Source organism: Bufo bufo, chromosome 2, assembly GCF_905171765.1.
Source record: "Bufo bufo chromosome 2, aBufBuf1.1, whole genome shotgun sequence".
Lineage (NCBI taxonomy): Eukaryota > Metazoa > Chordata > Amphibia > Anura > Bufonidae > Bufo > Bufo bufo.
The window spans coordinates 768,612,287-768,626,304 of record NC_053390.1 but is presented as its reverse complement, the minus strand read 5'-3'; the positions used below and the strand labels follow the sequence as shown (position 1 = coordinate 768,626,304).

Below are 14,018 nucleotides of genomic sequence, written 5' to 3'. Positions count from 1 at the left end.
GCAGATGCCTTTGCGTCATATTACTCCTCCTTATACAATCTGCGGTTGGATGGTAATACCACACAGCCGTCTGTCGAGACAATCTCGGCATATCTAGATTCCCTTAAGCTCCCCAAAGTATCTTCAGATGACTTAAGCGTCCTGAATAGACCAATTACCTCCGCAGAAATTCTCACTGCTGTTAAAGCTACCCCATCTAATAAGGCCCCAGGGCCAGACGGACTTCCAGTGGAATATTATAAAGCATTCCAAAGTACGTTAATTCCCCATTTGAGTAAGATGTACAACGCATTCCTGACTACTGGAGATATTCCCCCGGAAATGTTAGAAGCCACTGTAGTTACTTTACCCAAGCCAGGCAAAACTCCTGATGCCCCTGAGAATTTCAGGCCAATTTCCCTGTTGAATGCTGACCTCAAGCTATTTGCTAAAATACTGGCTTCCCGCCTTAATGAGGTACTACCTGCCCTGATAAATCCTGACCAAGTGGGCTTCGTGCCAGGAAGGCAGTGTAGAGACGGCACAAGAAAGATAATACATTTAATTCAGATTGCAGGGTGGTCCAGGATCCCCACGATCTTTGTCTCCTTAGACGCTGAAAAAGCGTTCGACAGAATGCATTGGGGATTCCTGGATCAGACCCTCAGGAAGTTTGGGTTTAATGGGCAGATTTTACAGGCCATCCTAGGTTTGTACTCAGCACCTAAGGCGAATGTTTTGGCATCAGGATTCTTGTCTGCACCTTTCTCGATCACTAACGGAACTAGGCAGGGGTGCCCATTGTCGCCCCTGATATTCGCATTGGTGATGGAGCCATTGGTGGAAAAAATACGCAATTGCACTCAGATATCAGGGATCACTGTAGGGAAATGCTCGCATTCCATAGGTTTGTACGCTGATGATATTATCCTGACACTCTCTAATCCCTTAACATCACTTCGGGCAGTCAATGAGATACTTGACCAATACTCCTCGATATCGTACTATAAGCTAAATATTAGTAAAACCAATGTACTTCCTATTAATGTACCAGACAGCTTACAACATGACTTAAGCAGAAGTTATCCTTACAACTGGGTCACTGAATCGATACGATATCTGGGAGTTGAGTTGACTAGTTCATTGTCTGATATATTGCCCCTTAACCTTAAAAAATTGAGAGCCGAATTACAGAAAGATTACTCTAAGTATAGCAAAACAACGCTCTCATGGATAGCAAAAATTAACGCAGTTAAGATGCTTATACTCCCAAAGATCCTGTATGTATTCAGATGTATACCTCTGAAAATCCCTAGAAACTGCATTAGGCATTTACAAAGTGGCATGCTCAGTTTCATCTGGGGAGGAACCCATCCAAGGATTAATAAAAATGTGCTATAACCCTCCCTCCGTAAAGGTGGTCTAGGAGTCCCAGACCTATACAGTTATTACTTAGCTAATTTATTAGATCAGGTTATGGAGTGGTGGTCCCCCACTTCAACCCATAGATGGCTTAGCATCGAGGAGAATTATGCTAGAAGGAGACCACTAAAGTCACTTCTGGCAGGTTACCTGTTAAAGCCCTTTATCTTCTCTATGCCCCTAGGCACAATGCAGGCCTCCATATTTGCATGGACCCATGTTTTCAAAACCAAAACACCTTTTTCTTTTGGAGAAGAAACATTTTCCCATTTCGGCCATTAAATATCATATCCCCACACTCCAAATCACAAATTGGCTGAATTGTGGGATAGATACATTGGGGAACCTGTTTGACCATTCCACCCTAAAAACTTTTGAGATGTTGCATTCCACATATAACTTGCCTAATTCTCTCTTTTACCAGTACTTGCAGATTCGTCACTTTCTTTCCTCACTCACATTAGACGTAGCAGTGAAGGAGCGCGACGCAATCAGCAGGATACTTAGAGCTGACACCGACTCCCATTCCAGCCTCTCATTCTGGTATGCATCTCTGCTGTCATTAGGCAAAGAGTGTATAAAGCCTTTTATGGTTAGTTGGGAGGCTGAAATGGGAAAAGAATTTCCACTGGACAAATGGACAGATGCTATGCACTGGTCCATGAAATGTTCAAAGTGTATAAACCACATAGAGCAGAACAGGAAAATTCAATTAAGGTGGTATCTTACGCCAAATAGACTGGCTCATACTATTCCGAACTATTCTCCATTGTGCTGGAGGGGCTGTGGTCAAATAGGCTCCCCATATCACATGTGGTGGGCGTGTCCTGCACTAACTCACTTTTGGGCTTCAGTTTCAAGGGTTTTAGAAGAGATAACTGGGATTAAAGGAATATTAAACCCGGAGCTAGCAATTCTTGTGGAAGTGGAAATTCCCTATGACAGTAGGGGTATAGTAGCTCATATCATTTTTGCATCAAAAAAAGTGATTGCTCGTCAATGGAAAGATTTACAGTCCCCGCTAATTAGTGAAGTTCTTAAATTGGTAAACTACCATATGCAATGTGAATTTACATTCGCCTCCTCGTTGAAAGATAGAATAGCGTTACATAACACATGGTTACTATGGTTGTCCAGTTCGTATGCGGATCCACTTCCACACTGCCTCCTATAATTGAAATACTCTAATTGAAATACTCTGGGGAACCCTATCTATCTAGTATCTAGTTTCTAGTCTCCTAGTTGTTAGCACACGTCCTAATTGCACATGTATGTCGCCAACGTATACTGCACAAAGTTTACTGCAAACTGTAAAATACAACTGTTTAGCATATATTGCTTATGGTCAATGCAACGTCTTCAACTTGACAAATCTTTTGTACTCATGTATGGAACCCTTTTATTTATTTATTATTTATTATTATTCGTTATTTTCCTGTATGTGTAATATGTCTATTTTGTTAATTGACTTATGCACAAAACCTTTTTTCAATAAAAATTTTATTGAGGGAAAAAAAAACGACGATATCAAATATGTCAACTTTCTTTGTTTGTTTCAGTTTTACATAATAAAGCATTTAAAAAAAAAATATATGCTTTTGTGTCTCCATTTTCTGAACGGCATTTTTTTTTTTTGTTTTCTGCCGTTCAGGGGCTCGTTTTTTGCAGGAGAAGTTGAGGTTTTTATTGGTACCATTTTGTGGTACATATGATTTTTTGATCATTCATTATTACCCTTTATGGGGCAAGGTGACCAAAAAATTGGCTGTTTTGGCACAGTTTTTATTTAATTTATTTTTATGACGTTCACCCGTGGGGGTAGGTCATGTGATATCTTTATAGTTCAGGTTGTTACGGACACAGCAATACCTAATATGTCTTCTTTTTTATTTATTTCACTTTAGCACAATAATAGCATTTTTGAAGCAAAAGAAATATGTATTAGTGTCTCCATAATCTGAGAGCTATAGGTTTATTATTTTTTTTAGGGCATTTTTCTAATGTAGGGGCTTATCTTTTGAGGAAAGAGGTGACTGCTTGATTGGAACTATTTTAGGGGGCATACGCCTTTGATCGCTTGGTGTTTCACTTTTTGAAATGTAGGGTGACAAATTACTTTTTTTGGCACAGTTTTTATTTTATTTTTTACAGTGTTTATCTGACGGGGTATATTATGGGATATATTTATAAAGGCGGTCTCTACGGACGCAGCAATACCTAATATGTGTGTTTTTTTTATTTTTTTCATTTTTTATCATAAAATCGGGGGAAAGGGGTGTTGTTTTTTTTTACTTGAAACAATTTTTTAATATTAAAAACACTTTATTTTATTTTATTTTTTTTACTCTTTTTTAACTTTATTTCTGTTCCACTCTGGGACTTCAACTTTTGGGGGTCTGATCCCCTCTACATCTGTATTGTAATACATTGCCTGTTAGTCTATTATACTGAGTAATACACTAACAGGCTGTCGCCATGACGTACTATTTCATACAGCAGACACCCGTGGCTAAAGTCCCCAACCAGCGGTAATGCCGATCGCAGACTTTTAAGCATTCAGATGCCGTGGTCAAACGTGATCACGGCATCTGAATGTTCGTCTGGTTTCCGTTATGCAGGACGGAAAAGGAAATTCTGTCGACATCCAGGACTTTCCGTCCTGGATAACGGAAACCAGATGGATCCGTTCTGCTTGCCTATAGACCTCTATTATCACGGATCAAAACAAATGCCTCTTAAGGTTTCCGTTTTGAATTCCGTCTTATGAATTCTGTTATTTTTCGTTATAACCAACGAAAAGCAGAAATGGAATTCATAACGGTGATGTGGACCCTAAAAGGGGTTATCCAGGTAAATATAATGATCTATCCTCAGAATAGGTCACATTATCACATTGGCAGTGGTATGAGTCCCGATCAGCTGTTACAGGGAGCCGCCACACTCACCGGAGCTCTGGTGAGGTCAGCCGGGTCCCAGCAGCTTTTCAAGCACATCACTGTACATTGTATAATGGCAGTGCTTGGTATTCACTTCAATGGGGCTGAGCTGCAACTAGGCCATGTGACCGATATACGGTGATGTCACATGGCCTAGGAAGAGGCCGCAGCGGTCATGGATCACCATCGTGTTTGAATAGCTGGCAGGATCCCGGATAGTTCATTAAAATAATTTACAGGATAACCCCTTTAAAAGAGGTCCACTTATCACAAATACTGATGAAGGAAGTAAAAGCAATCGTCCACCATTTAGTACCATTTCCTTTTAAGATCCAGGATTCAAGGCTGATTGATCTTATATACTGTATTTTGTAATGGTCAGCATTATTCTTCACTTCTCTCCTCAGCTTTTTTTTTCCGCAGTGCGCCATAATCTCACGCATGTGCCAATGTTACACACGTCTGGGCCCGCGCAGAAAGCTGGCGCATGCCCGATTCAACTCGATGAGTCTGCTGCCAGGACACCGCGGTGGGCTTGGACGTGTGTAACATCGGCGCATGCGCGAGATTACGGCGCACTGCAGAAAAAAAAAAGCAGAGCAGAGGAGTGAATAATTAAGAGCGGGGCGGCGCTGAGCTCCAAGAGAAGGGGCGCGGCTGGGCACCAACGGCTGGAGGGACAGCCCCTTGGGCACGTTATGAAGGTAATTTTAATTAGATAAAGGAGACTGATATGATGATATGAATAGCTCAGTATCGAAAATCGGGCTGACAGAATCCTTTTAAGTTCCTAGGTATAAAGGGGTATTGCAGTATGTTGGAATTGATGGCCTATCCTCAGGATAAGCCATCAATTACCGATTAGCGGGGGTCCAACACCCCACATCCTGCTGATTTGTTGTTCCTGAGTAGCTCTGGCACCAGAGCTCCAGAGCTCCATCCATTGAGTAATGGATGAAGCTGGTTACTGCAGCATTGGACACAGTGCTGCAGTAACCATCTCCATCCACTAGACCCGTGGTTCTCAGCCTTTTCACACCAAGTCCCACATAGTGATGAGAAGATTGAACAAAGTACCCTCAAGGAATCGAACAAGAATAAATGTTAACAAAATAAGGATACTCTCATGCCACTGCCATAGGTTCCATTCTAAGCCTCTGTCAGCAATTCCTTCAGATTTGACAGAAATAATAGTACAGCATGCAGCACTGATCTTCCTGTCAAAATGACAGATACCACATTAGGACGAATGATGGATGACTATTATTTTTTATTTTTGCTGGGGATTGCTGTTAGCAATGGATCACATGGGCAGGATTTGCTTCCCCGGGCAGAAATGTGCAACAGGATTTGGGGTCTTCAGCATCTTTTGCCTTTTAGACCACTTTATTCTGTGATTTTGATAGAGCTAAAATAAACCCGCTCGACCAAACTGCCTAATTCCCCCAGAACCCAAGGCTACACAATATGTACCAATGATACTACGGTAGGCTCCAACATATACTCCGTATCATAATAAAACCCCAGATGTGCTACAGTAGCCTATGTTCAAATAACCCGTCTGGCTACAGTATCTGCTCGATGACACATGGTAACTTTTCAGTGTATCCCATAGAATGCTGGACATTCCAATCTTGCTGCTTATTCATGCAGCTGGAATCCAGCCAAACACCCTTCATAGTCAGTCAAGGATTACTACTGCAGATGCTGCCGCTAAATGCTCATTTCAATAATTGCTAACTATGCTATTGCTCCCTGTGCCGTGGCTCGACGCATTTCTCATTCTAATAATTCCTCAGGAGCCCTACAGCAGAAGCATAGTATGAACTGTCTAGAGGTATCCTAGCAACATGGCGCTACCCTCCACATGTGTAGAGGCAGCGCTACGGCACTAGTGCGGCCGTGAAGCGGCTGCCAAAACTACGGGCATTTAAACATGAAACCCCTCCCATACCATACAAGGCCATGCCCACCCAACGTCACATGGTAGGAGCGAAATGAATGATTGGTCCATAGTTTTCAGGAACCCCTTCCTCATGCATCTGACTGGATAGTAAGCTCGATGCGTGGCACTTATCGATGTAGCGGTTGCATCGCATGTGGTGCTATCAAAAAAAGTAGCATGTACTGTCCTCATATATGACATTAGGACCTTTATCAGCTGTAGAACTACAGGCTTGGTATATTTGGTCACTTGCAGATGTAGGGCTCAGTACGTGGGAAAGACCCTGAGGGAATTCAGGAGAAGAATTGGGGAGCACCTAAATGATGTCAGGAATGAAGCCAATACATGTAACCCGTCAGGTTGAGTGTCACAATGGGAACTCAGGCGTGATTAAGTTTCAAGGTATTAAGGTTGAAGGTGACTTTGATCGAAGTCTTCTTAGAAAAGACGCTCAATGGGTTTTTTGTTTAAAAACAACACGCCCCAATGGTCTCAACGAGCACATATGCTTTGCATGTTTTTTTATGAACTAGGCTGGCACTGTCATGTACTTACTAACACGGAGGTACCTCACTGAGAGGGGGTAATATAATATATTAAAACTTCCCCCTCCTTTCTTGGCATAACCATCTTCATAATGCACATACCCTTATGTCTTACATCTCTGTAGGAGCATACTTTGTAGGCATACATTTTTGATGTCATATTGTTGTGCCGGATGTCCTATATACATAACTTTATGACATATGATCATGTCTCCAATATGAGTGTGGGAGGGGGTAGTGAACTCCCTTATATTTGGGTCCCAAATATGGGAGTTATGGCTCTATGTTGTGCCATTCCTGTATTATTTCTACTAGAAGTTATGAATGAATTGCTATAAGCCTTCAGTAAGGGTACAGAGGGATGGTAACCAGTTGGGGGGGGGGGGGGGTGTACCTGCAAAGTCTGAAAATGGCAGCAGTGATTGGATAGAGTGAGTCTGTGCAGGGACACCCCCAACTGGTTACCACCCCTCTGTGCCCTAACTGAAGGCTAATAGCCGTGGAGGGTAGCGCCATGTTGCTTGGATATCTCTAGACAGTTCATACTATGCTTCTGCTGTAGGGCTCCTGAGTAGAGTTGAGCGAACACCTAGATGTTCGGGGAGTTCGGCCGAACTTTAAAAAACTGTTCGGGTTCGGGACCCGAACTTGATCCGAACTTGGACCCGAACCCCATTGAAGTCAATGCGGACCCGAACTTCAATTTATTATTTTGTGCGGATCTCAGCCCCCTGTAAGAGATCAGGTGCTGCCAGGCACCAGGGGCTAGACCCCCCTCCCTCCCCAGTATTAAAATCATTGGTGGCCAGTGCGCCCCCCCACCCCCCCATTAAAATCATTGGTGGTTAGTGCGGGCCCCCCCTATTAAAATCATTGGTGTCCAGTGCGGCCTCCCCTCTCCTCCCCCACCCCTAATTAAAATCATTGGTGACAGTGGCCACAAGTCACTGGTAAGTGACAGGCCGCACAGACCTTTCACTTACCAGTAGGAGGAGCGCCGGCCGGCCACAGACAGCGCATGTAAGTATAATGCTGCTAAAAGTGCTAAGTAATTATGGCAGCCAGGACTGCAGTAGCGTCCTGGCTGCCATGGTAACCGATCGGAGCCCCAGCGATTAAACTGGGACTCCGATCGGAACTGCCGCTCCGCTGCCACCAATGACGGGGGGGGGAGACCGCACTGGACACCAATGATTTTAATAGGGGGCGGGGGGGGCCGCACTAGCCACCAATGATTTTAATAGGGGGTGGGGGGCCGCACTAGCCACCAATGATTTTAATAGGGAGGGGGGGCCGCACTGGCCACCAATGATTTTAATACTGAGGAGGGAGGGGGGTCTGTCCCCCTGCTGCCTGGCAGCACCTGATCTCTTACAAGGGGCTGTGATCCGCACAATTAACCCCTCAGGTGCGGCACCTGAGGGGTTAATTGTTCGGATCACAGCCCCCTGTAAGAGATCAGGTGCTGCCAGGCAGCAGGGGGCCGTTATGTACACAGTTCTCGGTATATTCTAACTTTAAGCGTCCCCATCACCATGGGAACGTCTCTGTGTTAGAATATACTGTCAGATCTGAGTTTTCACGATCTAACTCAAATCAGATGGTATATTCTAACATAGAGGCGTTCCTATGGTGATGGGGACGCTTCAAGTTCAAATATACTATCGGATTGGAGAAAACTCAGATCCTATGGTATATTAATATTACCCGAACACCGAACCCAAACTTTTACTGAAATGTTCGGGTTCGGGTGCCGAACACCGCAAAGTTCGGTACGAACCCGAACTTTACAGTTCGGGTTCGCTCAACCCTACTCCTGAGGAATTATTGGAATGAGAAACACATCAAGCCACGGCACAGGGAGCAATAGCATAGTTAGCAATGATTGAAATTAGCATTTAGCGGCAGCATCTGCAGTAGTAATCCTTGACTTACTATGGAGGGTGTTTAGCTGGACTCCAGCTGCATGAATAAGCTGCAAGATTGGAATGTCCAGCATTCTATGGGATACACTGAAAAGTTACTATGTGTCATTAAGCAGATACTGTAGCCAGACGGGTTATTTGAACATAGGCTACTGTAGCACAGCTGGGGTTTTATTATGATACCAAGTAGATACTGGAGCCTAGTATCATTGGTACATATTGTGTAGCCCTGGTTTCTGGGGTAATTAGGCAGTTTGGTCGAGCAGGTTTATTTTAGCTCTATACCTGCATCCCACATCTGTACCATTGATAAATATATATTAGTGAGTGTTTAAGATATCTTTTCCTATTTTAATTTCAAGTGATACCTAATAAAGTCTTTTTTGTTTTCATTTTAGCGTCACCAGTTTGCAGTAACTAAAGGTGTTTAAAGGTGACGTAAACTTAATTTGGCTAATTAAGCCTAGTGTGAACTTCCAAAACCCTATTTGTCCCAAAAAAGACATAAAGAGCACTCTAATAACCTAAAAGTTAAATAAAAGTTATAACCATTAATATTATTGGCAAAACTATTAATTAATGTAACTATTAATTAATGCAAAATAAAGTATAAAATTGCTTAATTAAGCTACAATATAGCTTGGGTATTAAGGGGTTAATGGGTCATGATAAACACAGTGTAAGCAGTTATTTAACATTGAGTCATTAAATTATACATTTTATCTATTAGACATAAATTCTGATCCGTTCATATAAGATTTAACAATATATGTTGCGTTTACCTGTAGATTATATGAAAATCTCGATGATATAGGAGCAGAATGTCTGGAAGAACCACGAGCAGTTCTCTTTTGCCATCTTCACGGCTTTGGGATTTTGCTCTTCCAGTTTTTTAGGCTTGGGAGGATCTGGTTTCTTGGTAGATGGAGGTTTTTTTGTTGTTGGTTTCTTTGTTGGTGGTGGTTTCTTATCAGGCTTTGAAGTATCAGACTGTTGGTTCCTAGTGTCTACTTGCTTGAATTGAGAAGCAGCAGGAGCCTTTGGGCACAGGCTGTGCTTGAACACTTGAGGCACACATGGATTTCCAGTCTTTTTCAAATCTTCACTGAGCTGGTTCCAAAATCCCTTAGGATCTTTGTTGTATGCCCGACAGAAGGATGGCTTGGATGTAAATACGCATAAATAGTTCTTGGCCTGATTTTTGCATTCGATTCTTACGCTCATCTCACCTTGACCACTGATGCTCATGACACAAGCATCTTTGTCTTTAGTTTGAAAGGGAATCTTTTCTTCAGGACCAGGCTGTTGGGCTAAAGTCCCCACCCAGATCAAGGCCATAACGATTATGACCTTGTCACACTTCATGGTCAGACGTTCAGGTTGTAAGCTCTTGGTTTTGTTGGGACAATGGGCCGATGCTTTGGTTGAGCAGGTGTGTGCACTGTGAGCTATAAAGGTACACTGATGCCTGAATCTACGAGTGTAACTTTTTCTGGAGAAAAGAGAAGCCTGTTCATACAAAGAATCTTCCTGTAATCTATAGATGAAATCAGTATAATGACCCAATGTGATCTCAGCAAACAAGAACAAGACTCAGCTTGTTGAATTCTAGAAATAGTTAAGTAGTGAAAATGTTATTTAACAGGTACAGAGTCAGAGTTTTTCTTTTGTGAAACATTCTTATAAGAACATGATTCTCATCTCTGGTTTTAAGAGTAGTAGATCATGTGTATTATCAAGAATAATGAGAATTTTTAATATATTTCCCAGGTTTTATGTCATCGTCTTTCGTAATTGAGAAATTTGTAAGAAAATCATTGAGTAAAGATATAAAGCTTTGAAAATATTTAACATGGAATATTTTCACACCATAAACTGAGTGTGACAATGTGAGCCTGTGTTCACATCTGAGTCATTAAGATCCTCAAGCGTAGAGTCTGTCAAAAATGCTACCAGAAGAAGCAGGATGGATCAGGGCACTGTTCATCAGGGGTAAAATACAGTGGTTTAATTGTTAAAAGCATATACAGTTGTCCCTCAAGTTACAATATTAATTGGTTCCAGGACGACCATTGTATGTTGAAACCACTGTAACTTGAGTAATTGGTTCCAAAGCCCCAAATTGTCATCCAAGATAAAAGAAGGAAAACGTAAGGAAAATAAGCGGATAACTAAGACAGCTAAAGCATGTCCTTACATATAACCAGTGATAAGCGGCAGGGGCAATATTCAAATTTGCGATATTTCACAAATATTTGGGCGACTATTCGTCATATTTTTCGCGAATTCGAGAATTCATGATCTCCAGTGATTTTTTTCTTGATTGCGAAAATTGGCAATTGGAAAATTTGCGATACGAAAATTTGCGATCAACACTACTTCTAAAGTCAAAGATATTGCAGACTTCTCATTGCCCCACAAGCAAGAAGCAGTGAGGGATCATGGGTATTGATGAAAAAAATCTAGAATATTCGCGATTATGAAGATATAGCACTATAGTCTAGATCAGGGGTGTCAAACTCAAATACACAGTCGGCCAAAATGTAAAACTTGAACAAAGTCGCGGGCCAGCATTGAACAAATGAACCTTTTAACATGGACCCAAACAAGATTTGCTTTAACATTGAATATGGAACAAGCATATTCATTTATTAAATAAGATTTAAATAATAATAAATAATAATAATTTTTTAAATAAAATAACAATAATAAAATCAATCAACCATTCAAGCCCATGTCTTGGAGTAGCAAGAAAAAGTGCATAAAGAAAACATTAATTATTTCTCAGTTTGCTGCACACTGATCTAATCTTATGTGCCCAAGCCAGATACCTGGCATCTCTTCTTGGATGATAGTTCATCAATGTCTGGGCTCAGGCTTTGAGCTGAGGAAATCCTCAGTATCGAGCGAAGGTGTTCATCAGTCAGACGTCTCCTGTGAGATGTTTTTGTCATCTTCATCGAGGAGAAAAGTTGCTCACATAGATAAGTGCTGCCGAACGTGGAGAGCATCTGAACAGCTTGGGTGCGGAGCTGAGGCATTGTGTCAGGGATGAACTGTGGAAACTGTGCGGCGCCCACAGCATCATACTTTGACTTCAGCGTGTCATACACTGGAGTTCAATTAGCTCCATTTGGAGGTTGGTTGGTGCGTTTTCCACATTAACTGCGAAGGGATTACTGAGCAGTTCAAACCTACATTTCTGGACATCAAAGTCGGCAAATCGCCGGCTAAACTCAGCGCCGAGTACACTGAGTTTTTCAGCAAACTGTGCGCATGGGAACAAGTTGGTAAAGAACTGCGTTTTCATGGTTTGGCAGCAGGGAAAATGGCCAAGGTTTCCTTGCAGCATCTGATTCTCCTACAGGCACAGTTTAGTTTTAAAAGCCCTCACTGCAGCGTACATGTCTGTGATGATGCGCCCGCGCCCCTGAAGCTGCAGGTTCAGCGCATCGAGATGGCTCGAGATGTCACACAGAAAGGCCAGCTCACACAGAAACTTTTTCTCCCGAAGCTCTGCTGTGTCCTTCCCTTTGCTTTCCATAAACTGACATATTTCCTCATGCAGCTCAAAACATCTATTCAGTACTTTTCCTCGGCTTAACCATCTCACCTCTGTGTGATACGGCACGTCTGAATACGCCGAACCACACTCCTCCAGAAAATACTTAAACTGGCGGTGATTCAGACCTTTGGCTCTTATAAAGTTAACTACTTGTGTTACTGTGGTCATAACATGTTCCATCTTTAGGGCTTTGCCACACAGTGATTCCTGATGTATGATGCAGTGATAAACAGTTAGTTCACCTGCACAGTTCTCTTCCTGCATCTTCTCCCGGACCCTGCCCACCAGTCCACTTGTTTTACCGCACATCGCTGGCGCACCATCTGTCGTTAATCCCACGAGTTTATCCCACGACAGCTTTATTTCAGTTACGCATTTGGAAACCTCCTCAAAGATTTCCTTTCCTGTGGTTGGGCCATGCATTGATTTGAATCCCAATAGCTCCTCCGTAACACACATATTTGAGTCCACTCCACGGATGAAGACTAACAGCTGAGCAGTATCAGATGCGTCGCTGCTCTCATCCACAGCAAGGGAGAATGCAACAAAATCTTTTCCCTTTTCCAAAAGCTGGTCATACAGATTGGTGGCAAGATCACATGTGCGATCAGCTACTGTGTTTCTGCTCAGGCTCACGTTTGAAAAGGCTTGCTTTTTCTCTGGGCACATGATGTCACAAACTTTCAACATGCACTTTTTCACAAACTCTCCCTCATTAAAGGGCCGGGCTGATTTTGCGATCTCTAGTGCTACAATATAACTAGCTTTTACAGCAGCCTCACTTTGTGATGTGGCTTTTTTGAACATATTCTGTTGTGAAACCAAACTTCTTTTCATCTCCTCCACTTTCTGGCTCTTTTGAGTCATGTCCAGGTCCTTGTACTTGTCATGGTGTTTTGTTTCATAGTGTCGTCGAATGTTGTACTCCTTAGTTATAGCCACGTTGACTCCACAAATCAGACAAACAGGTCTGTCTTTTACATATGTAAACAGATATTCTGTCTCCCACCTGTCCAGAAAGTTCCTGTTGTCTGCCTTTCTTTTTGCCATTTTTGGGAAGGGGTTCCACAGTGACAGTTGTAGCTTGAGATCGCTATGACTTCTGTCACACAGGAGAGGGCATTTCTGGGACCTGTCCTTATTGACGCGCCAAAACATCAGCAAGGCATTATGGGATTTGTAGTATTAGCGATGAATGAATGCGCTGTATAATACCGGCGGGCTAGCTCTAGTAGTCATTTGGTATAGCCTCGCGGGCCAAATATAATTACACTGCGGGCCAAATTTGGCCTGCGGGCCAGAGTTTGACACCTATGGTCTAGATATTCACGAACTCTCAAAGTGCCAATATTCGTGATAAAAATTCGCGATTTTAATATCTCTGATCAACACTACATATAACAGTCAGGAATAGCTGCTAACTAGCATTTAATACAGCTATTTTACCAGAGAAGTGGCCTTCATTGGTTGGATCTGAGACAGGCATTGTATGCTGAATCTAGTTTCAGCTTATGATGGGTCAAAAAAGACCATTGTATCTTGAGGGACCACTGTACTTTAAAATCTTTGTGTAAAGCGTTTTGAAGAGAGTCCCCCTTCTTCACCAAAGACAAGAGGAACAATAGCTCATGACCATTATTTCTTGGAGACATAAGACCACTCATGGTCTGATCAATCATTAGGCATGTAGTCTTTTCAATT

At 42.4% G+C, this 14,018-nt stretch overlaps 1 protein-coding gene and 1 pseudogene across 1 annotated transcript in view; both read right to left on the bottom strand.

Moving 5' to 3' along the window:
* Nucleotides 1-10,194, bottom strand: part of FGFBP2 (fibroblast growth factor binding protein 2) — a 40,051-nt gene extending 29,857 nt beyond the window's left edge. Inside the window, exon 1 of the mRNA XM_040420563.1 lies at nt 9,535-10,194. Within this exon, the coding sequence (XP_040276497.1) occupies nt 9,542-10,117 (576 nt within the window). The 5' untranslated portion in view covers nt 10,118-10,194 and the 3' untranslated portion in view covers nt 9,535-9,541. The remainder of the gene's footprint in view (nt 1-9,534) is intronic.
* Nucleotides 10,195-11,562: 1,368 nt separating this feature from the next.
* Nucleotides 11,563-13,367, bottom strand: LOC120991049 (annotated as a pseudogene).
* Between the last annotated feature and the right edge of the window lie 651 nt (nt 13,368-14,018).